The sequence below is a fragment of the Phoxinus phoxinus genome (assembly GCF_949152265.1).
Source record: "Phoxinus phoxinus genome assembly, chromosome: 8".
NCBI classification, from domain to species: domain Eukaryota; kingdom Metazoa; phylum Chordata; class Actinopteri; order Cypriniformes; family Leuciscidae; genus Phoxinus; species Phoxinus phoxinus.
In genome coordinates this window covers 37,526,251-37,552,278 of record NC_136883.1, presented here as the reverse complement: position 1 = coordinate 37,552,278, position 26,028 = coordinate 37,526,251, and the positions used below count along the sequence as shown (strand labels likewise).

The 26,028-nt window shown below is 39.5% G+C and overlaps 1 protein-coding gene across 5 annotated transcripts in view; it reads right to left on the bottom strand.

Annotated features, from left to right (window-relative positions):
- Window positions 1–26,028, bottom strand: part of celf6 (CUGBP Elav-like family member 6) — a 123,239-nt gene that overhangs the window by 14,230 nt on the left and 82,981 nt on the right. For 2 of the 5 annotated variants that reach the window (XM_079621815.1, XM_079621819.1), the window contains exons 4-8: window positions 13,297–13,425; window positions 10,365–10,444; window positions 5,880–6,023; window positions 4,920–5,067; window positions 1,666–1,815 (exon numbers count right to left, since the gene is read on the bottom strand). In XM_079621815.1, the coding sequence (XP_079477941.1) occupies window positions 1,666–1,815; window positions 4,920–5,067; window positions 5,880–6,023; window positions 10,365–10,444; window positions 13,297–13,425 (651 nt within the window). The remainder of the gene's footprint in view (window positions 1–1,665; window positions 1,816–4,919; window positions 5,068–5,879; window positions 6,024–10,364; window positions 10,445–13,296; window positions 13,426–26,028) is intronic. The other 3 variants (XM_079621816.1, XM_079621817.1, XM_079621818.1) reach the window with 3 other exon arrangements.

The window sequence follows — 26,028 nt, the reverse complement described above, 5'->3', positions numbered from 1 at the left end:
CGGTGTTACATGGGTACGAGTGTGCGGTGTTACCTGGGTACGAGTGTGCGGTGTTACATGGGTACGAGTGTGTGGTGTTACCTGGGTACGAGTGTGCGGTGTAACCTGTGAGCGAGTGTGCGGTGTTACACGAGTGCGAGTGTGCGGTGTTACCTGGGTACGAGTGTGCGGTGTTACATGGGTACGAGTGTGCGGTGTTACATGGGTACGAGTGTGCGGTGTTAACTGGGTACGAGTGTGCGGTGTTACCTGGGTACGAGTGTGCGGTGTTACCTGGGTACGAGTGTGCGGTGTTACCTGGGTACGAGTGTGCGGTGTTACATGGGTACGAGTGTGCGGTGTTACATGGGTACGAGTGTGCGGTGTTACCTGGGTACGAGTGTGCGGTGTTACCTGGGTACGAGTGTGTGGTGTTACCTGGGTACGAGTGTGCGGTGTTACCTGGGTACGAGTGTGCGGTGTTACCTGGGTACGAGTGTGCGGTGTTACCTGGGTACGAGTGTGTGGTGTTACCTGGGTACGAGTGTGTGGTGTTACCTGGGTACGAGTGTGTGGTGTTACCTGGGTACGAGTGTGCGGTGTTACATGGGTACGAGTGTGTGGTGTTACCTGGGTACGAGTGTGTGGTGTTACCTGGGTACGAGTGTGTGGTGTTACCTGGGTACGAGTGTGCGGTGTTACATGGGTACGAGTGTGCGGTGTTACCTGGGTACGAGTGTGCGGTGTTACATGGGTACGAGTGTGTGGTGTTACCTGGGTACGAGTGTGCGGTGTAACCTGTGAGCGAGTGTGCGGTGTTACACGAGTGCGAGTGTGCGGTGTTACCTGGGTACGAGTGTGCGGTGTTACATGGGTACGAGTGTGCGGTGTTACATGGGTACGAGTGTGCGGTGTTACATGGGTACGAGTGTGCGGTGTTAACTGGGTACGAGTGTGCGGTGTTACCTGGGTACGAGTGTGCGGTGTTACCTGGGTACGAGTGTGCGGTGTTACCTGGGTACGAGTGTGCGGTGTTAACTGGGTACGAGTGTGCGGTGTTACCTGGGTACGAGTGTGTGGTGTTACCTGGGTACGAGTGTGCGGTGTTACCCGGGTACGAGTGTGCGGTGTTACCTGGGTACGAGTGTGCGGTGTTACCTGGGTACGAGTGTGTGGTGTTACCTGGGTACGAGTGTGCGGTGTTACCTGGGTACGAGTGTGCGGTGTTACATGGGTACGAGTGTGCGGTGTTACATGGGTACGAGTGTGCGGTGTTACCTGGGTACGAGTGTGTGGTGTTACCTGGGTACGAGTGTGCGGTGTTACCCGGGTACGAGTGTGCGGTGTTACCTGGGTACGAGTGTGCGGTGTTACCTGGGTACGAGTGTGTGGTGTTACCTGGGTACGAGTGTGCGGTGTTACCTGGGTACGAGTGTGCGGTGTTACATGGGTACGAGTGTGTGGTGTTACCTGGGTACGAGTGTGTGGTGTTACCTGGGTACGAGTGTGTGGTGTTACCTGGGTACGAGTGTGCGGTGTTACCTGGGTACGAGTGTGCGGTGTTACCTGGGTACGAGTGTGTGGTGTTACCTGGGTACGAGTGTGCGGTGTTACCTGGGTACGAGTGTGTGGTGTTACCTGGGTACGAGTGTGTGGTGTTACCTGGGTACGAGTGTGCGGTGTTACCTGGGTACGGATGGATGCCGTTGGTGTAGATGGCTTCGGAGGAGTGCTGTCCGTTGGTTTGGTGAGGGAGGGCGCTGAAGCCATTGACCCCGATGGAAGCTGCCATGCTGGGCACCGCGCCGGCACTGATGCCTGGTGGAGTGCTGGTGCCTAAGAACACACACCACACACACACACACTCTTAACAAGCCTTTGATTGGCACAGTACAAGCCACCTTCATTTATATAGTGCTTTATACAATTCAGACGGTTTCAACACCACAAAAATAATGTTCTTCTCAAATATCTAAACATTCTTAAATCAAGACACATTTACTTGAAAAACAAAATAAGTCTTGTTTACTGAAAAGTCATCAAAATTAAGTGAGTTTATGCTTAAAAATATGTGCCAGTGAGGTCAGAAAAATCAGCTTTATTCAAAGTTGGCAGATATTTGTTCTTGTTTTAATCATTTAAATTGCAGTGAAAGCAGCTTTACAGTGATAATAATGATCAATAATACAAACAGAATTAAATTTCAGCTTTAAAGCAGCTCTAAAAAACACTATAGTGTCATTATTCAGCTCAGTTCAGTTCAATAACCGTGTAAAGCTCATCAAATTTGGCTATAATGTACAAAAGGGTTACACTTTATTTTAAGGTGTCATGTTACAGTGTAAGTATATATTTAAGTTCGGAGTTGACTACATGTACTAGTCTAACATGGACATTAAAATAAAGTGTTACCAATAAATGTTCAATTCAGTTCTACAGAAAACAATAGCGTTTTATTCACTTTGAGTCAGTTCAATTTTGATTCAGTTTAGTTCAATAATTGTGTCTATATTGCAAAATTCATCATTTGTGACCCTGGATCACAGAACCAGTCTGGAGCCGCACGGGTATATCTGTGGCGATAGCAACTATACATTGTATGGGTCAAAATTATAATTTTTTCTTTTATGCCAAAAATCATGAGGATATTAAGATCATGTTCCATGAAGATATTTAGTAAATGTCCTACCGTAAATATATAAAACAAGTATTTTTGTGAGTGAATGCAGCACAATCGTGAACATAAATGCACAACTTTAAAGGAGATTTTATCAATGTTTACATTTATTTGCTCCTCAGATTCCAGATTTTCAATAGTTGTGTCTCGACCAAATATTGTCCTATCCTAACACACCACACATCACTGGAGAGATTATTTATTCAGCTTTCATGTGATGTATAAATCTCAATGTAAAAAAATGGACCCATAAGACTGGTTTTGTGGTCCAAGGTCAATAAATAAATCAGAAATAAAGCAGTGCAGGCTCATAGTTTGTTGTCCTCTAGATGGTTTGGTCGGGTTTCTGAACATCATCTCAAGACAACACTGAGTATATTCACACTTCGACTGCACTGACACATGAGATGAGAACACAACTTGAGCTGAATAATCACACTATTGTCTGCTTTACCGCTATATTGGATGAAGTTATAAAGCGCTGTTTGACTGGATGCAGGAGGTCGAGTCAAAGCATTAATAAGTGTTTGTCTCCGGTCACAGACGCGTCTCTCCGCTGCCCTCCTGACACTGATCGTTCAACTTCTCTCGGCTTTTCTCCAAGGGCATTTCAGTCGTGGCAGATTAAAGCTGACGGGTAACAAGAGTGTGTGTCCACATCACGGATTATCAAAGCGGGAAAACTGACAGACGAGAGGGAGAGGAAGCGCTTTAATTAATTCCCCGTGACCCTTCGTCTGAGGTGTCAGCGGGCTTTTGTAGCAGGACACATCAGGAGTGTGTGTGTGTGTGTGTGTGTGAGACGGGGGTCAAACAGGGGTCTGGGATTATCCGTCACAAATCTTCACTTCTGTATTCTTCAGTCAAGGACTCTCTGGTCAAAGGCATCCGATTGGCCGTGTTCCCGGGTTCATCCTCAAACTGAGACGGATCATTCCCATCACACCTGGTGTTTTACTGAGAGACTGTGATTGACAGAAGACACACTCTCGGTTTCAACACCTACTGACAGACTACACCGACTGCATCCTAAAATATGGAACCGCATTACTATTGGTCAGAAGTTTTGGCTTTGTGCAATTTTTGTTTAAAAAAAAAAGAAGTGTCTTCTGGGCTGCGTTTATTTCATCAAAAATAGAGAAAAGATATTTTTACAATTTAAAATAACTGTTTTCTATGAGAATATATAGTAAAGTGTAATTTAATCATGTGATCAAACCTGAATTTATTTAATTAAAATACAGTAAAAATCACAAAATATTATTAGAATTTAAAACCACTGTTCTCTATGTGAATATATAGTAAAGTGTAATTTATTGCTGTGATCAAAGCTGAATGTTCAGCATCATTACTCCAGTCTTCAGTGTCACATGATCCATCAGAAATCAGTATAATAGGAAGATCTGATGATCAAGACACATTTATGATTATTATCAGTGTTGAAAACAGTTGCCGCTTCATATTTTTGAGGAAACCATGAATTTTCAGGATTGTTTGATGAATAGAAAGTTCAAAAGAACAGCATTTATTTGAAACAGAATCTTTTGTAACATTATAAATGTCTTTAATGTTATTTTTGTTTTAGTGTATCCATGATGGCCAAAAGTATAAATTTCATTAAAAAAAAAAATCCTGTGAATATGTCAACATGACGTCACTTCCTGTTCGGTGTCCTTGTTACACAAATTAGTGCATTAAAAAGCTTTAAATAACAATAAAGATATTAGAAAATGTAATAAAAGCGGAGGGATGAGATCAAAAAGCATGTTTGAGAGAAAATGCTAAATAGTGGAAAATACATTTTCAAAAGTAAAAAAAAAAAGTTTATTCTTTAAAAAAATATTACTGACCTCCATAGTACACCGCACAAACAAATATTTGGTATAATAAGATTGATCAATATTTTTCAATATGGAATGAAAAATACTTTTTTGTTCACTGAGCTAATTTTCGATGCATTATGGGATGATCTTTTATCACTGACACATTTAATGTTGTTTGAAATGCTTTCAGCTCTGTAGGGTTTGTAAGAGCTTGTGTGTGGATACGGGAATGCAATAGAAAGAAGTTAAAAAAAGATGAAAACAGAAAACCCTTGTGTGACAAACAGTGAGATTAGCGGCTGAGACGAACACTTGTTGCTCTCGAGATCCACACTGATGAAACACGTCTCCTGCGAGAGCGGAGCGATTGATCCGGCTGCCTACTTTAATTAAAGCTTTATTTGTGTGTGTGTGTGTGTGTGTGTGTGTGTGTTTGGTACCTGAAGACGGTGTCATCGGCGCAGCCACGAGGCCGTTGACGTTGAAAGCTGCCATTTGCTGCATCTGAGCGGCGGCGAGGGCAGTCATGGGGTTCAGATACGAGCCCTGAGACGCTGCCATGAGCGCCGCCTGCTGCTGCATGACCTGCTGCACACACACACACACACACACACACACACACACACACACACACACACACACACACACACACACACACACACACACACACTTATACTACAAATATCTAGCATTCGAAAAAATCTTGGGTTATTTTTTTCAGTGTTTGGGTAGTTACGTCTGACCCAGGATCTGGGTAACACAAAAACTACCCAAACACTGGGTTGTTACGTCTGACCCAGGATCTGGGTAACACAAAAACTACCCAAACACTGGGTTGTTACGTCTGACCCAGGATCTGGGTAACACAAAAACTACCCAAACACTGGGTTGTTACGTCTGACCCAGGATCTGGGTAACACAAAAACTACCCAAACACTGGGTTGTTACGTCTGACCCAGGATCTGGGTAACACAAAACTACCCAAACACTGGGTTGTTACGTCTGACCCAGGATCTGGGTAACACAAAAACTACCCAAACACTGGGTTGTTGCGTCTGACCCAGGATCTGGGTAACACAAAAACTACCCAAACACTTTAAGTTACCCAGATCCTTTGTGTTACCCAGATCCTGGGTCAGATATAACAACCCAGGGGTTGAGTTATGTACTGCAGGCTTGTAGCATAATCTTCAGGAGAGAGCAGTGCAGCTCCGTCAAATTGGTGCATGTCTTCGGTAAAATACAGGTTTTTGTACATTTTATTATTTTCGGTCCTATATTTACCCAGCACTTGGGTTGAAAACAACCCAATTGTTTTTTTTTTACCCCGTGTATTTTTAGAGTTTGGAAACTTGTTTCTGGCATGTAAATTGTTGGTAATCTCTGTGTGTGAGACTCACAGCGTGTGTGTACGCTCCGTACGCTCCAAACTGGATGGTCATGGGACTGAAGATGCCGAGCTGACCCGCCATCTGATGCATCCTGCGCAGGGTTCGTTCCTTATCAGTGTCTGCGAACTTCACCACCAGACTGGAGGACGCGCCCTGAACACACAAACGCACACACACACACACGCGCGCGCACACATAAGAGAGAAAGAGAGAGAGAGAGAGAGAGAGAGAGAGAGAGAGAGAGAGAGAGAGAGAGAGAGAGAGAGAGAGAGAGAGATGATGATGGTTATGAAAGCCACGACTACATCACAATGTATTACTGATTACGAGGTCAGAAAATAAAGAGAAAATCACAGATCATCACTCAGACAGAGAGAACTTTAACCTTTGACCCTGACCAAGACTTTCACTCTTCAACTATGAGACTGCGCCACAGAATATGAATTACTGCAAGTTTAAAACTTTGCATGGAAGTTTGTCTCTGCCGTGGATAAAAGAAAGAAAGGGCATCTTATCTCACGATTCTGACTTTTCCTTGCAGTTGTGAGTTTATATCATAATTTGGACTTTATCATCACAGTTCCGATTTTATCTTTCATAATTTGGACTTCATTATTGGAATTCGACTTTATTTCTCACAATTCAGAGTTTAGATGTCACAATTCTGACTATTTTGTGCAATTCTGAGGTTATTTCTCACAATTCCGAGTTATTTTGACTTTTTTTTTGTTGAGAAATAAAGTCAGTACTGCAATTTATAAAGTCCCAATTGTGATATAAACTCGCAATTCTGAGAAAGAATAATGATATTAGTAATATATAAAAATATGTCACAGAATCTTAAAGGGGTGGTATAATGCCCTTTTCACAAGATAAAATAAGTCTCTGATGTCCCCAGAGTGTGTGTGTGAAGTTTTAGCTCAAAATACCCCACAGATATTTTTATATATCATGTTAAAATCGTCACTTTTTGAGGGTGAGCAAAAACACACCGTTTTGTGTCTGTCCCTTTAAATGCAAATGAGCTGCAGCTCCCGGCACAGGGGGCGGAGCTACAAGAGCTTGTGTCCTTTTACCTCACACACACACACACACACGCACTGAACATTTCAAAAACTTTTAGGCTTTTATGTTCAAACCGGAGTCAGACAATGATGGAGAGACTCAAGAAGAAGTGACACATGTAGAAGAACAGGACATTTCTGAATGGTTAGTTGATGAATTTATGAAGCTTATGTGTAGTTATCTTCTAGTCATTGATTAGCATATTCTGTCTTGATAATCTATAAATCGTGTTCCGGGGGCGGGGTTTATGTAAATTCTAGGGTTGGTGATGTCACTAACCCGGGAAGAATGTCGTGTAGTTCCTACCAGCCGTTTGTTGTAGTCCTTAAAAAACTATTTCTTTAAAAGCAAATATCTCCCTTTACTCTGAACTTTGAGCGTTGTAACTTTGCAGATGTTGTTTATGATCAAACAGCAACATTACACACTAACTAAAGCTAGAAAAGTCAAATCATAATCAACCACCCCTTTAAGAAGCTCGTTCCCCATCCTGTAGTTGTGGGCCGGTTGTGTCCAGGTGACAGCAGGTGTTTCTGTCGTTCCGTGAGAAAAGGACATTTTCTTCCACATTCCCGCAAACAAACACAATAATGATGTGCGGAAGCGAGCGCTGCTGTATCTGCTATGAAATGCATTTTCTGAATTTGATAAGCTGTCATCTCCGACAGTCCCGGCCGAGGCTTTCGTCACGGGTTCAGAAAACTAATCTCATTTGAGGAGAGCGTTTGACTTCAGACGAGCGGCGGGATTAGATTTCACACGGGCCGCAGAGATTTGCATAGGAAAGAAATCAAAAACAATAACTGAAAATATAATTGCAGAATTGGACAGAATGGAACTGACAAAAGTGACAGAAACACATTCAGATTTTACCAGAAGGAGAACAAAAGTATTGACCTTTACAACATATTCTTCTTTGAGGACAAAACTGCCTTTTTGTGTTTAAGGAGAACATGTCGTCCCCTTGGAATTATAAGGTTCTATCTGCATTCTGACTGGTTTTGAGATATTGAAAACTGTATATACATTTTTTTTCAATGTATTATGCCATACTTTATACAGTATTGAAGTAAAATATAAAAATACATACAAAATTTATATAAAACATATTATAATACTAGTACAATTGCATAACTTAAAATAAAAGCAGTACAGAACCGTATAAACCCTACAGTTATAATAAATGTTATTGTTTGCTTTTTATTAGATTACAATGAGACATTGAAGGAATTTGTTTTATTGTCATGAAAATAATGCAAAATATAATGTCTTATTGTTTGAGGTGAAATGCAATGTGCACACACTGTAGAAATTATATGATCAATAAGTTATGGCAACATATGTTTTTACATTGCTTTAACTCACCAAAAAAGTTAAACTTTTACAAGATTCAACTCATTTTTAAAGTCAGTTTATTTTAATTTAAGTTGAAATGACTTAAACATCCAAGGTGATTGAACTTAAAAATATAAGGCAGCAACTTTATTTTTTTTTACAGTGAAGTCTTGACAAGTTTAATACACAGAAAATATCAGTTTATTTCGATGGTCCACTTTAGACAAGTAACTTTGCAACATGTCAGCTGACTCTCAACAAAGCATTAGTGGGGTTCGGGTTAGGAGAACAAGTTGACATGTAAATGCAACGTTACTTATAATCAGAAGAATATCTGTTGAGGAGCATCAAAATAAAGAGTATTTAAGCAGACAGTCGATTATTGAAAGGGGCCGTTGATTATGATTTGACTTTTCTAACTGTAGTTAGTGTGTAATGTTGCTGTTTGATCATAAACAACATCTGCAAAGTTACAACGCTCAAAGTTCAGAGTAAAGGGAGATATTTGCTTTTAAAGAAATAGTTTTTTAAGGACTACAACAAACGGCTGGTAGGAACTACACGACATTCCTCCCGGGTTAGTGACATCACCAACCCTAGAATTTACATAAACCCCGCCCCCGGAACACGATTTATAGATTATCATGACAGAATATGTTAATCAATGACTAGAAGATAACTACACATAAGCTTCATAAATTCATCAACTAATCATTCAGAAATGTCCTGTTCTTCTACATGTGTCACTTCTTCTCGAGTCTCTCCATCATTGTCTGACTCCGGTTTGAACATAAAAGGCTAAAAGTTTCTAAGATTTTCATGTGTGTGTGTGTGTGTGTATGTGTGTGTGTGTGTGTGTGTGTGTGTGTGTGTGTGTGTGTGTGTGTGTGTGTGAGGTAAAAGGACATGCGCTCTTGAAGCTCCGCCCCCTGTGCCGGGAGCAGCAGCTCATTTGCATTTAAAGGGACAGACACAAAACGGTGTGTTTTTGCTCACCCTCAAAAAGTGACGATTTTAACAAAATATATAAAAATATCTGTGGGGTATTTTGAGCTAAAACTTCACACACACACTCTGGGGACATCTTGTGAAAAGGGCATTATACCAGCCCTTTAATAGAGTATAGAGTATTTAATCGACTAATAATCTAATGACATAAGTTACTTGTAGTTGGAATGTCTAAAGTGGGCCATCGAAAACACCAAACTATCTTATACAAACTACTTTTCTCAGGCGTGAAAAAGTGAATATTTACGTGCTCAACACACACACACACACACACACACACACACACCTCAACACCTGAGATCAACACCTTCTCGAAGACAAGTGAAATTCTCAGCTTTTGAGTCTTTATTTAATTCAAATCAACATTCCTGAGGTCTGAGCAACTCAATCTTCAGGACAGCCTTTATATCGCGATCAGACGCACAACATCTGCAGATCCTCAATGAAAACAGGAACATTCATTAGCTATGTTCATGGAGTTTGCCCAGTTACCTCACTTGTGGTACAGTGCTTTAAAGTGAACATGATTATGTGAACGCCTTCATTAACTGTATAGATGCACAATTAAGTCTATCCAAAGAAGACAAAATATGCATCTCCAAATGCTCTCCAACAGGTGCAGGATCAAGTGATATTTTCACGTTTTTTCAAGTGTATAATAAATGCACAATACAGTTACTTTTAAATATTGCCAGATGTCATTTTTTCTCTCTCTCTTTATCTCAACAAAAAATAAACAAATAGATTAAAAAAAGAAATCATTCAAACACAATCATCCACTGATTCGACTACTACCCCACTGAAGCGTGCGGATGCAGATCTCTAAACACTCTCGTCTCCTTCACATCGCCGTCTGAGAGGATCTTACACTCGGCCGTAGACGAGCAGCGATGAATAAAACACTTTATAAAGCGGACTGTGTTTAAGACGGCCATGCTGAACATGCATCATGCCACTATATGGACAGATAATCAGAGATAAATCCTGTTTAGGTGAATGCATCAGTAATGTGGGACAGAACGAGATGACAGGACTCTGAGTGTGTGTGTGTGTGTGTGTGTGTGTGAGAGAGAGAGAGAGACTCACAGGCATCGTTTGTCCACCATGGAGACTGTTAATAGCAGCCTGAGCTTCAGCATGACTGGAAAACTTTACAAAAGCACAGCCTATGGGGAGAGAGAGAGAGAGAGAGAGAGAGAGAGAGAGAGAGAGAGAGAGAGAGAGAGAGAGAGAGAGAGAGAGAGAGAGAGGTTAGTTAACTAGTCATTTTAAGGTGAAAATGTAAATAATTCATTAGTATCAGTCATGCTGTCTCTGCGGTGTCAGTAGAACACACTGGTTATTGCATTTATTTCATAAACTAATATGGCAATATTTTAGGCAAAGGAAAAGTCACTATACAATAATGTACAGATTTGGGGTCAGTAAGAGTTTTTTTTTTTTAAAGCTCATTTTTTTATAATGAGTAAGAGATAAATGAAGCCGCTTTGGTGATTCCACTGGAAGTGCAGCGTGTGCTGGTGTGTGCTGGTTTCGTGACGTCCTACAGAGAGCTAGAGCCTTACTACGGTAATACACGTCGAGACGGACTCAAAACCTTCACATTCACATTAATAACTATAACATAACCTTTAAAAAAAAAATATATATATATGTATATATATTGTTTGTGAAGTCAAGCCAATATACACACACTACATTTAAAGTATTTTAAAAATATTCATTATATTTTTAAATGCATCCATTGTATATATATATATATATATATATATATATATATAATACGCATATATAACAAATTTAATTTAATATATATTCTTTAAATATGCATTACATTTAAATGCACATAATATATATTATCATTTTTACTATATATAAAAAATATAAATGAGATATTTATATATACATATGCTGTATATATATATATATATGTGTGTGTGTGTGTGTGTGTGTGTGTGTGTGTGTGTGTGTGTGTGCGTGTGCGTGCGTTAACAAAACTAAAAAAAAAAAAAAACATTTATTAAGTTTTCCCAAGTGAGACGTGCCCAAATTTACTGTTGAATGAATGCTAAGTGAACCCACACCCACACACACACACACACTCACACACACACACACAGAAAAGCAGAGAGGCCGGAGGAATAATCGGTGTGTGAAGAAGAGACGCTGTGATACGATCTCCTGCATCTCATTTTGAGCATTCGCTGGTTCCTCTGAACACTTTAACCTTTCCTCAGAGAGTCACCGGAGCCGCCGAGGGACACACGGCACAAACATCCATCTAACAAACCCTGCCATCATCAAACCAGCGTGACCCGTCCGCTCCAGAGCCACAGAACCACTGCCAGCTCCCGCAAACAAGACGGAGAGAGCGACGCGGCTCGACGACACAGAACACACTTCAGAAGACCAGAAAAGCTTCAGACATGACAAGCACACTTTGAGGATTTAAAATCTGATGGTTAGGGGAAAATACTTCATAAAAGCCTTTTTGATTTGAGGAGAAACATTTGGACACGCATTCATGGGATACTAGCGCTGGTAAAGCTCCATTATTCAGGACACAAATCCAGACAAACTAGAAGTGAAACACACAAGAAACATCATTTAAACAGGTCATAATACCATAAAATACATCTTTTTAATATCTTAAATGTATCACCCAGAACACAATGAGATTAAACGTTTCTCATGAGAAAAAGAAACCCAGTAATCTCATGTGTAGATCTAGATATTCACAAAAAAAATCTCTGTATGTTAAACTACTGTCACCAACTGCCAAAATAATGTCCGTATCCAAGCAAGCTTCAAACATTCCATCCATCAATCAAACCCTGTTAGCTCCGCCCCAAACTCACGTGATTGGCTGAGTCAGAAGTCGGCAGGTCATGCCACTCAAACTAACAGTTCAAAGTTTCAGGAAGTCAAAAATGTAATATTACAAACTTTAAAATGTGTGGTTGATGTCACTTTAGGTTCAGGTTGTATACAGCAAATTTGCATTTCTGTAAGGGTTTCAATGAATTCCCTTAGAAAACCTATAGTATTCACTCGATGCACCATATATGCAAAAATAGTAATATGATACTTCAAAACATGCACAGATAGAGAAATAAGAGATCAGTGAAATTAATAAGAGAGATTTATAGGTTTGTTGTAGATACTCAAAGTTAAAAGACATGCCAGCAAATGTAATCCACTTATTCAATAATATAATATACAGTAAAATATAATTTATTCCTGTGATCAAAGCTGTATTTTCAGCATCATTACTCCAGTCTTCAGTGTCACATGATCCTTCAGAAATCAGTATAATATGATGATCTGATGCTCAAGACACATTTATGATTATTATCAGTGTTAAAAACAGCTTCATATTTTAGTGGAAACTGTGATGCATTTTATTTTTCAGGATTCTTTGATGAATGAAGAACTGCATTTATTTGAAATATAATCTTTTGTAACATTATAAATGTCTTCACTGTCACTTTTGATGAATAAAAGTATTAATTTCGTAAAAAAAAAAAAAACAATCTTACTGATTCCAAACGTTTGAAGTGTTGGTTGTTGATTGAAGAACTGATTTTAACTGTTAAATTTTTTTATTTGTTATTGAATAATTTATTCAAGAGTCAAGAGTCAGAAAGATGTGATGATTTGTTTGTGTAAATATGACTCATCTTGTGTATGATTGAACTTTTCCTGATGGTCGTGTTAAAAAAATTGCAATATCGAATCGCAATACTTGTAGAATCGCAATTCTTAAAAAAAAAAAAAATCGCAATACATATCGTAACTGCACCCACGTATCGAATCGAGAGATAGGTGTATCGTCCCAGCCCTAGTGGACCCGCGGCTGGTGTTTCCAAAACATCAGGATAATAATGTTCACTTCACCAACAGAAGGGCTGACTCATATGTAAACCTCCTCAAGAGCCAGTATTGTGTGTTTGCTCCATGAGAAGGAGCGTCTGAAGGAATGAGAGAGTAAGAGGCAGAGAGTTGTGTGGGTGCTGACCCTTACTGGCCCCATCAGGCCCCCGTAGAACGGTGCACTCCTCTATCTGCCCCAGCGACTCAAACAGACGCCGGACGTCGTCTTCGCTCTGCTGTTTTCCCAACATGCCCACAAACAGCTTCCGGTCTTCTGAGAGAGAGACAGAGAGAGACACAAATTACCTCACATTCGCTCATACACTAGTGTTGTCTAAAGTACCGACTTCGGTACCAAATTTAAATAATGTGACGCTTTGAGCGCTGCTGAGCGGAATCGTAAACACCTCTGATTGGCCGTTGTGTTCACGTGCTCATTGGATATGTCTCTGATTGGCTACAATGATCAACACACGGAAGCGTTTGAAAGCACAAGTATGCGTCTATCAGCGGACCGGTCCTGCTTTCAAACGCGACAAATAATGTGTCTGTCCACACTAGACGCGACTGCGAGAAAAAAGTTTATAGTTGGGATCTAAACAGACACTGATGTCTACGGTAGTGATCAAAATAGGGTAAATCACCTTTTAAAAGTAACTTAGCGCTTCAAATAACGATTATATCGATTATCATTAAACCAGTAGGTGGCAACAAATGACTGTTAAAAATGCATCTGTCATTGAATCATTCATTCAAAAGATTCGCTTCAGAAACGCTGATTCATCCAGTAATGAAACAAGTGAAGTATTGAGGTGAGTCATTAAATCATTCATTCAAAAGATTCGCTTCAGAAACGCTGATTCATCCAGTAATGAAACAAGTTAAGTATTGAGGTGAGTCATTAAATCATTCATTCAAAAGATTTGCTTCAGAAATGCTGATTCATCCAGTAATGAAACAAGTGAAGTATTTAGGTGAGCGAGTCACTGAATCATTCACTTAAAAGATTTGTTCAAAAATGCTGTTTCATTCATAATGAATCAAGTGAAGTCTTTATGAGTGAGTCATTGAGTCATTCATTCAAAAGATTCGCTTCAGAAATGCTGATTCATCCAGTAATGAAACAAGTGAAGTATTAAGGTGAGTCATTGAATCATTCACTCAAAAGATTTGTTCAAAAAAAGTTAAGTCTTTATGAGTGAGTCATTGAATCTTTAAAAAAAAAAAATAATTTAGATTACTTAAAGCTGTAGTCCGTCGTTTTTCCTCTTTGTCGCCATCTCTGTTCGAAATCTGCAATTGCAGTTATTCGCGGAATTATTAACTGTGCGTGGGTAGTAAATCGCATTGAAACAGCGCGGATGAACACAATGTATTGAGGAGAACTTGTCGCTGCCGCGTCGCTGTGGATACTGTACTGTCATCAGCAATCTCAGAGTATACTTTTTGAAAGTGTATAAACCAATATTAGAATTTTCATCGGTAAATGTCATCTGAACAAGTAAGTAACATTCCCTTTTGTTCTGACCAAATTCGGGGGGTGGGGGGGAAGCATTGCAGCTATATCATGCTGATTCAATCTAACGATTGCTTATAATATCACGTCAAAACGTGAAAAATATATTTTGTTCTCAAATTATTAATGTTAACTACATCATTATTGCGTGACTACATTTAATGTGTATTAGGGCTACCCGTAGTTCAGTTTTCATTTCTGTGCAGTATAAATTCTAATTGTCATACCAACAAATTAATGTTCCTTATAACTGTTCCTCTTTGAAATAAAAAAACACACGTATGTGTAATAAAATGCTTATTTAAAACTGTAATATAATCAAATTTTATTCACATACATTCTGCACCCCTTCAAAACACGGAGTTCACGCCACCTTTCAAAAGCCCTGCCGATGTTTATCCTTGTTTTACCATGGGCTCGGTTCGGTTGCAGTCTCTTTTTTTCTGTAGCCACTGTGAAGTCCGAAGTCTTTTGGGTTTTACAACTGGTGATTGTCGCTTTAAACTTTCGTGATCCGCCATACCAAGTGCTAAGCTAAATCTCCACCTCCATCATCCACACACGCTATATAGCCGACTATGTAATGACGCAAAGACATGCTCGAAATTCCCGCGGAAATCCACCAGTACCACTGGAATTAAAATCATTATTACAAGCTTACCGTTTTGAATCGAGGTAAGGCAAGCAGATCGTTTTGAACACTGGCTGGTTAAGTTTTTTTTCAAAAATGTCTTTTTTTATATTTTTAAACACAAAAAAGTGCCGGACTGCAGCTTTAAACATTTTAAATAAACTGCAGCAATTAATCGTGCACCTCTAGTTGAGACAAGAAAAAAATCTGTCCATGGGGTCAAAAAAATAAACTATATAGGTCTCATTTGTTAACATTAGTAAATGTTAGATAATAAAAATATATTTTTTGAAGTCAAGGAACGTACGCCAGCACAACACAGTTCCAGACATTACAGATCGTACACGTTCCTATCCATTACACAAGTCTGTTTTTACTGTACTTTCCTGTTTAATTGAATGTTCGTCCACTAGAAGCACTTCAGCTCTGTGTTAATATCATAATCCTTAGATTATGGAGAGCGTATAATCAATATTTCATGCCCTGTTAACTGTATTTTATGGTTTTGTCAGATCTTTTTGACACTGAACTCAGTAAGAAATTGCTGAAGAAATCAAAAAATCCAAAAGGAAGAGAAAGCTCACAAGTGTGAAGGAGGAAAATAAGCCGCTGTCGCATGTGATGGCTCTGAAATGCTGTACACAAGCACATTACTGAGTGTCTTTCCGATTGAGAACTGTTATTTGAAGATGTCGAGCTTCATTCGCTCATCTAAACACCTGTATCCCCTCATTCATCATTCCCTCATCTCTTCAGGCTGACAGCTTGTATTCCCTCCTCGAGTCTTACATAAGCTGTTTAATGGAGATTTGTGCTGTATGAGCCCAGACTCCTCATCTGTCTTCTGTACTGTACCAGAGCTTTACATTATGCATACGAGCCTTCAGAGAGCGGTGGGATACGACACTCATCCTAAGAGGAAGAGACCAGAGACCGCGACACACTTATTCCACACTATACAACTGATACGGCTGAGATTTAGCCGAGAATCGGCTGAGACACAACTGAGATTTAGCTGAGATACAACTGAGATTTAGCTGAGATACAGCCGAGATACAACTGAGATTTAGCCGAGATACAACTGAGATTTAGCTGAGATACAACTGAGATTTAGCTGAGATACAACTGAGATTTAGCTGAGATACAACTGAGATTTAGCTGAGATACAACTGAGATTTAGCCGAGATACAACGGAGATTTAGCTGAGATACAAATGAGATTTAGCTGAGACACAACTGAGATTTAGCTGAGACACAACTGAGATTTAGCCGAGACACAACTGAGATTTAGCCGAGACACAACTGAGATTTAGCTGAGACACAACTGAGATTTAGCTGAGACACAACTGAGATTTAGCTGAGATACAACTGAGATTTAGCTGAGACACAACTGAGATTTAGCTGAGACACAACTGAGATTTAGCCGAGAATCGGCTGAGACACAACTGAGATTTAGCCGAGACACAACTGAGATTTAGCCGAGACACAACTGAGATTTAGCCGAGATACAACGGAGATTTAGCTGAGACACAACTGAGATTTAGCTGAGATACAACTGAGATTTAGCTGAGATACAACTGAGATTTAGCCGAGATACAACTGAGATTTAGCTGAGATACAACTGAGATTTAGCTGAGATACAACTGAGATTTAGCTGAGATACAACTGAGATTTAGCTGAGACACAACTGAGATTTAGCTGAGATACAACTGAGATTTAGCCGAGATACAACTGAGATTTAGCCGAGATACAACTGAGATTTAGCTGAGATACAACTGAGATTTAGCTGAGATACAACTGAGATTTAGCTGAGATACAACTGAGATTTAGCCGAGATACAACTGAGATTTAGCTGAGACACAACTGAGATTTAGCTGAGATACAACTGAGATTTAGCTGAGACACAACTGAGATTTAGCTGAGATACAACTGAGATTTAGCTGAGACACAACTGAGATTTAGCTGAGATACAACTGAGATTTAGCTGAGATACAACTGAGATTTAGCTGAGACACAACTGAGATTTAGCCGAGATACAACTGAGATTTAGCTGAGATACAACTGAGATTTAGCTGAGATACAACTGAGATTTAGCTGAGATACAACTGAGATTTAGCCGAGATACAACTGAGATTTAGCTGAGATAAAACTGAGATTTAGCTGAGATACAACGGAGATTTAGCCGAGATAAAACGGAGATTTAGCTGAGACACAACTGAGATTTAGCCGAGATACAACGGAGATTTAGCTGAGATACAACGGAGATTTAGCTGAGATACAACTGAGATTTAGCTGAGACACAACTGAGAGATTTAGCCGAGATACAACGGAGATTTAGGCGAGATACAACTGAGATTTAGCTGAGACACAACTGAGATTTAGCCGAGATACAACTGAGATTTAGCTGAGATACAACGGAGATTTAGCTGAGATACAACTGAGATTTAGCCGAGATACAACTGAGATTTAGCTGAGATACAACGGAGATTTAGCTGAGATACAAATGAGATTTAGCTGAGACACAACTGAGATTTAGCTGAGACACAACTGAGATTTAGCCGAGACACAACTGAGATTTAGCTGAGACACAACTGAGATTTAGCTGAGATACAACTGAGATTTAGCTGAGACACAACTGAGATTTAGCTGAGACACAACTGAGATTTAGCCGAGAATCGGCTGAGACACAACTGAGATTTAGCCGAGACACAACTGAGATTTAGCCGAGACACAACTGAGATTTAGCCGAGATACAACGGAGATTTAGCTGAGACACAACTGAGATTTAGCTGAGATACAACTGAGATTTAGCTGAGATACAACTGAGATTTAGCCGAGATACAACTGAGATTTAGCTGAGATACAACTGAGATTTAGCTGAGATACAACTGAGATTTAGCTGAGATACAACTGAGATTTAGCTGAGACACAACTGAGATTTAGCTGAGATACAACTGAGATTTAGCCGAGATACAACTGAGATTTAGCCGAGATACAACTGAGATTTAGCTGAGATACAACTGAGATTTAGCTGAGACACAACTGAGATTTAGCTGAGATACAACTGAGATTTAGCTGAGACACAACTGAGATTTAGCCGAGATACAACTGAGATTTAGCTGAGATACAACTGAGATTTAGCCGAGATACAACTGAGATTTAGCTGAGATACAACTGAGATTTAGCCGAGATACAACTGAGATTTAGCTGAGATACAACGGAGATTTAGCCGAGATAAAACGGAGATTTAGCCGAGATACAACTGAGATTTAGCCGAGATACAACAGAGATTTAGCTGAGACACAACTGAGATTTAGCCGAGATACAACGGAGATTTAGCTGAGATACAACTGAGATTTAGCTGAGATACAACTGAGATTTAGCTGAGATACAACGGAGATTTAGCTGAGATACAACTGAGATTTAGCTGAGACACAACTGAGATTTAGCCGAGACACAACTGAGATTTAGCCGAGATACAACGGAGATTTAGCCGAGATACAACGGAGATTTAGCCGAGATACAACGGAGATTTAGCTGAGATACAACGGAGATTTAGCCGAGATACAACGGAGATTTAGCCGAGATACAACGGAGATTTAGCCGAGATACAACAGAGATTTAGCCGAGATACAACTGAGATTTAGCTGAGATACAACTGAGATTTAGCTGAGATACGGCTGAGATTTAGCTGAGATACAACTGAGATTTAGCCGAGATACAACTGAGATTTAGCTGAGATACAACTGAGATTTAGCCGAGATACAACTGAGATTTAGCCGAGACACAACTGAGATTTAGCCGAGATACAACTGAGATTTAGCCGAGATACAACTGAGATTTAGCCGAGATACAACTGAGATTTAGCTGAGACACAACTGAGATTTAGCCGAGATACAACTGAGATTTAGCTGAGATACAACGGAGATTTAGCTGAGATACAACTGAGATTTAGCTGAGATACAACGGAGATTTAGCTGAGATACAACTGAGATTTAGCCGAGATACAACTGAGATTTAGCTGAGACACAACTGAGATTTAGCCGAGATACAACTGAGATTTAGCTGAGATACAACGGAGATTTAGCCGAGATACAACTGAGATTTAGCTGAGATACAACGGAGATTTAGCCGAGATACAACTGAGATTTAGCCGAGATACAACGGAGATTTAGCCGAGATACAACGGAGATTTAGCCGAGATACAACGGAGATTTAGCTGAGATACAACTGAGATTTAGCCGAGATACAACTGAGATTTAGCCGAGATACAACGGAGATTTAGCCGAGATACAACTGAGATTTAGCCGAGATACAACGGAGATTTAGCTGAGATACAACGGAGATTTAGCCGAGATACAACTGAGATTTAGCCGAGATACAACGGAGATTTAGCTGAGATACAACGGAGATTTAGCCGAGATACAACGGAGATTTAGCCGAGATACAACGGAGATTTAGCCGAGATACAACTGAGATTTAGCTGAGATACGGCTGATATTTAGTCTTGTTCCTGGTAGAGCTAAGAGTCGTCATTAAACAGCTCATAAGACATTAACAATTTCAATTAATTTCAAATGCAAAGGGCTTAGCCAATCACAACAGACTTTTATACAGAGAGAAACTCTTAAAGGCACAGAAGCACAAACAGCCTGTGAGAAGGACCAGAAAAGGTTGAATTGATATAATGGACCTCGAGGGGAGAATGGAAAACGAGCAAGACGGTGGCTGGCCGTACACTGGACTACAGAAGTCTATCAAAACATTTTATTTTATTTTATGGATTGCATAGTGCAAAGTGAATTAAAATCAGGTGAACAGGAGCACACGTTTCTGCACAGTGCTATCTCCAGTGCTCACTCGGCAACAAACACTCACCCTTTTCTTGATAAATAAGCAATTAGGGATCATCAGCTGACATTAATTATCACAAGTACAACTCGAACCACAGGAGGAGCTCCAAGAGAGTCCGATAATTGGCACGCATGACACAATATTACAGGCATTCAATTATAGCAAAAAACAAACCAATGTATATAAACAATGCATAAAAGACAAAAATCACACAATTTTTTTAAATATACATCCCAAAGAAGGGGGGGGGGGGGGGGCATACAAAAAACAGAAAAGTTCTTCATTAATTTAATTAAATGCTTTTAAAGTCTAATACAGCAGTGTTACATCATGAATATATGTTTATTAAATGTTTAAACCAGCGTAAGTCAGCTGATCGCAGTAAAGTCCTGTCTGTCTCTCATTATCTGTGTGTGTGTGTGTGTGTGTGTGTGTGTGTGTGTGTGTGTGTGCTCTAGGGGCCCGGGGCTCCGCACACATTAGGGGCCACTCGTGTCAGCTTTACAAGCCTAATTAACGAGCCATAAGCGCAATAATGAACGTTTCCGACATGTTAGTCTACGCTGAGAGAAAATGAAATCACCCTCAGAGGATGCTGGAGGTTCCTGGAGCGTTCCTCAGGGATGGACGGGAGAGAAATTGAATTTACAGTGCGTTATCTTTTCATTCCCGGACCTATGAGTTATATTCACCCTCTCTGCATCCGCGGCGCTCTCTCACACACACACACACACACACACACACACACACACACACACACACACACACACACACACACACACGAGATGTATCACGATTAATTAGTGTTCACGCCTGAACTCAGGTGCACTTTAGAGATCCTCAGGCCGACGTAATGACGGTCTAAAGAGGCTTTCAGAGACACGATGTCATCCATTACATCATCAATATATCTGCAGATCTGAGGAATGATGATCTGAAGAAGAAGAAAGAAGAAAAAAAAAAAGAAAAAAAAATGATCTAGAACAAGGGGATTATTAGCAATAACAGCCAAACAACTATTAGTGGTGAGAAATTAAACATGCTATTATAGTTCTTTGTGAAGCATTATTACCATGAATGCAATGTTTACACTTTTTCCAGGTTAAAGACACAAGCGAAAAGTGTAAATATTGCATTTTATTCAAATTGACGGAGGAGACAAAATCATTTTGAATCATTGAACCTGGAAGACGTCCAGATAACGTCTGTGAACAAGATCTGTAAGATTCCTGTAACGTTCAAAGTTTCTGTCCTTTAATAATGTTCTCAAATCTTCATAGAATGTTTTTTTCTGAAATGTGTCAGTTGGATATTCGTCTGACGCTTTTTAAATGTAACAACTTGTTTCTGAATGTTCAGAGAACATTCAAAAGTAACATTCTCATAATGTTTGCAGAATGATCAAATGGAATTTTCCATTAACGTTCAAACAACTGGACATTTTGAACATTCAGAAATTACTTAATGAAATATTCTTAGAACACATTATTGTTATCTGGGACTTTATTAGTTCTATAAATGATCAAACTCATAATCTCTCAGCAAAAGCTCACTGAACTGTCACACATGGAGTGCATTAAACAAGTTACGTTACATTAAACCATATGATTGAAAAATAAATGAAACCCAGATATAGAACTGAGATCTGAAAGTTTGCTGGTCCTTCGAGAGTCAAATAATGACTTTAATCTGGTCGTGTCACATCACCGTCTTTCAGAGGAAAGAGCTGTCAGTGTCCACCAGATGAAGAGAGGAAGAAGAGAGAGAGAAGAGAGGAAGAAGAGAGGAAGAAGAGAGAGAGACGAGAGGAAGAAGAGAGGAAGAAGAGAGAGAGAAGAGAGGAAGAAGAGAGAGACGAGAGGAAGAAGAGAGAGACGAGAGGAAGAAGAGAGAGACGAGAGGAAGAAGAGAGAGAGAAGAGAGGAAGAAGAGAGAGAGAAGAGAGGAAGAAGAGAGAGACGAGAGGAAGAAGAGAGAGAGAAGAGGAAGAAGAGAGAGACGAGAGGAAGAAAAGAGGAAGAAGAGAGAGAGAAGAGAGGAAGAAGAGAGAGAGAAGAGAGGAAGAAGAGAGGAAGAAGAGAGAGACGAGAGGAAGAAAAGAGGAAGAAGAGAGAGAGAAGAGAGGAAGAAGAGAGAGAGAAGAGAGGAAGAAGAGAGAGACGAGAGGAAGAAAAGAGGAAGAAGAGAGAGAGAAGAGAGGAAGAAGAGAGAGAGAAGAGAGGAAGAAGAGAGGAAGAAGAGAGAGACGAGAGGAAGAAAAGAGGAAGAAGAGAGAGAGAAGAGAGGAAGAAGAGAGAGAGAAGAGAGGAAGAAGAGAGAGACGAGAGGAAGAAAAGAGGAAGAAGAGAGAGAGAAGAGAGGAAGAAGAGAGAGAGAAGAGAGGAAGAAGAGAGAGACGAGAGGAAGAAAAGAGGAAGAAGAGAGAGAGAAGAGAGGAAGAAGAGAGGAAGAAAAGAGAGAGACGTGTGTGTGTGTGTGTGTGTGTGTGTGTGTGTGTGTGTGATTAATATTACCTAAGATTAATGAATACTGTAAGTATTGTTCATTCTTAGTTCATGTTCACTAAGGTAGTAAACTAATGTTAGCTAATGAACATTACTGTAAAGTGTCACCAATTAAACTTGATTTTCTAAACAAAGAGACGTGTTGTCAGTTTATTTATTGCTGATTATATAAAGTTGATGTAAAGTGACTAAAGAGACAGAAGCTTTAGCTTTACAGATCCGTCCACAGATACAAAGATAAAACATGTCCAGGATTCACTTTTGAAACTGTTGATGACGTGAGTGAATGCGGATCTGTCAGATCGGGACGAGCTCGGAAAACATTGAAAATATTCATTAATAATATTAATCACTCGTGCTGGAATGAGATCCGCCTCTCGACACACAGGAGGAGAACCACACGAGACTCGAGACACACACACATCATGAGACACACGCACATCACGAGGCACACACACTCGAGACACACACACTCGGGACACACACATCACGAGACACACACACACACACACCAGGGTGGGAAATTAGCACCCGCCACCCGCCAAGGGCGGGTACTTTTTCAAAGTGGCGGGTCACTTTGCCGTGTATACCAGCCACAGTGGCGGGTGGATTATAATAATGCTGCGTTCGCACCAAAAGCGCGCGTAAACGCGTCTTTACATTGACTTAACATTGAATGTATTAAGTAGTAACCAATAAACACATGCTGCGAGTGATTTCATTGTACGGATTGGACAGCCTTTGTCAAAGAATGCGGTTGCTAAGTAACAATAATACACTTTTATCGAGTAACTCTTTTGATTGGTTTTCAGCGCTGTGTGTCACGGCGCTGAAGAGACCGTTATACTGTATAACTTATACACATAGCTAAGCTGAGAATAAAAAAGTGTATATATATAGCTGAGCTGGTGCAGAAGAAAGGGAATTTTTTTTTTTTAATCTGGCGACATATTCCCTGGTGTTAGGAGGCCCGCAGCGGAGTCAGCAGTTATAAATGAACAACTACAAACTGAGGGCGAAGTAAAGAAAACGAAAAGGTAACGTTACTTTTCGAACAAGTGGCGCATTGATGACCAAGGGAAACGTTATCCTATCTTCCCGACGACCAGTCTATGCACTGCACTTGAAATGGGAAAGTGTCGGTTTAATCCGCTGTGGCCACAAATGCCAGAATTCAATAATTTAAACCCCAAATCAGAGCTTTTCTGTTAAAAGAATATGTTTTCTACACTGTCTTTTCAATAGTATCTGGCAATGCGCGCGCGCTCTCTCTACACTGCTGAAGCGCGGATGATCTGAAAACACAGACAAGCTGGCGATCTTTATTTGAGATTTTCTACTTAAATTAAAGTGTCATTCAGTCGGTCTGTGTTCTGTCACGAGCCGCTTGCGCTGTTTGTGCGACTAAATCTGCGATCAAAATGCAGGCTGATATCCAGCAGTGTTTTTAATGTTGATCATATATGAACAAGAATGCAATGTTTCCCGAATATCCACACGATTTCAAATGTGACATTGATTGTATACAACAGTAAAAAAAAGGGTCACATTAAGTGATGTACTGCATAAAACAGTATAGTCAGGCTTATTGCTCTATTTTGCAACGAAATCTGTGGCTTTGAACGAATCGTGTAATTCAATGAATGAATGACTCGATGACCGCCACCTACTGGCTATTTAAATGTAATATTTTTATTAATATTTTTTAACATTGCATATTTATTGAACATTGTTTTATTTAAAGCATTATTTATTTTTAAAAGGTATTATAAAGGTTAAAAAATAAATGGAAAAATGTATTAAAGGGGGCAAATATTGTCTCTTAATGGAAAAGGTGTGACTGCAGTCTAAGTGGAAGAGAGGGGGTACCAGGGGGTACGGCACTCAAAAACATTGGAGAACCACGGAACTTAGGAAAAGGGATATGTAGAATTGCACAAGTGCTACTGCTAAAAGAGTGCAATGTAAATAATTTCTCATAAGCTTAATTGAATGGCCTAGAGACAATAATTGTGACATTTTTCTGTCTAAAGACTACATATAAAATAGCTATCTAAAGTAACTGCAGTTTACTAAAAGTAATGCCTTAAAGTTTGCATTCATAAGCATTTTCGTCTGAAGTTGAAGACTAAGACTGAATCAAAAATGGTTGCCAAAATGAACACTGGCCTACACACACCAAGCGCACTACAACGCTGTTGCGTATGTATTAAATATGACTGATAATTTAAATAAAATGTTTTATTTAATTCAACTAGCCTACATAGTAGCCTACATAATTATTTTCCAGGGTTTAAAATTTATACAGATTTGATATTTTCCCCTCATACTTATGTTGGAATGGGTACGAAGTTGGCATTGAATTTCATTTGAAATGGTATTAAAAAGGTCTTAAAAAGCCTTGAATTTAAGCTGGAGGATCCTGGGGGTACCCTGAAATAAATAAAAAAACGTATTGAAGCAATTTCTTTCTTGCAATTTGAATTCCAGAAAAAGTGGCTGGTAAAAAATATAAGTGGCTGGTAAAATTGGGCATCCACCAGCCACTGTGGCTGGTGGACAAAAAAGTTAATTTCCCACCCTGACACACACACATCACAAGACAAGCACGCATGTTTCAAAAGCTCATCATTTTAGGTTTCAAATATTTGCCTTTGATTTCGCCTCATTAAAATTAAAACTAGCCTCATTAATTCAAATATTTAGTCAATTAAAGTCTGAATCCTGTGTAAATTTGGGAAATAAAACCGCCTGAAATAAAGCAGGGAAGTCCAAACGGTTTAACCATTTCCTCTCCCTGTAATCACTGGTTAAGATCATCCAGAAATTAAACTATTCTACTCTACTCTATTCCGTTCTATTCTATTCTACTCTATTCCACTCTATTCTATTCTACTCTATTCCACTCTATTCTATTCTACTCTATTCCACTCTATTCTATTCTACTCTATTCCATTATATTCTATCCTATTCTATTCCACTCTATTCTATTCTACTCTATTCCATTATATTCTATCCTATTCTATTCCACTGTATTCTATTTCGTTCTATTCTATTCTATTCTACTCTATTCTATTCTACTCTATTCTATTCTACTCTATTCTATTCTACTCTATTCTATTCTACTCTATTCTATTCTACTCTATTCCACTCTATTCTATTCTACTCTATTCCACTCTATTCTATTCTACTCTATTCCACTCTATTCTATTCTACTCTATTCCACTCTATTCTATTCTACTCTATTCCATTATATTCTATCCTATTCTATTCCACTGTATTCTATTTCGTTCTATTCTATTCTACTCTATTCTATTCTACTCTATTCCGTTCTATTCTACTCCACTCGATTCTATTCTGTTCTATTCCACTC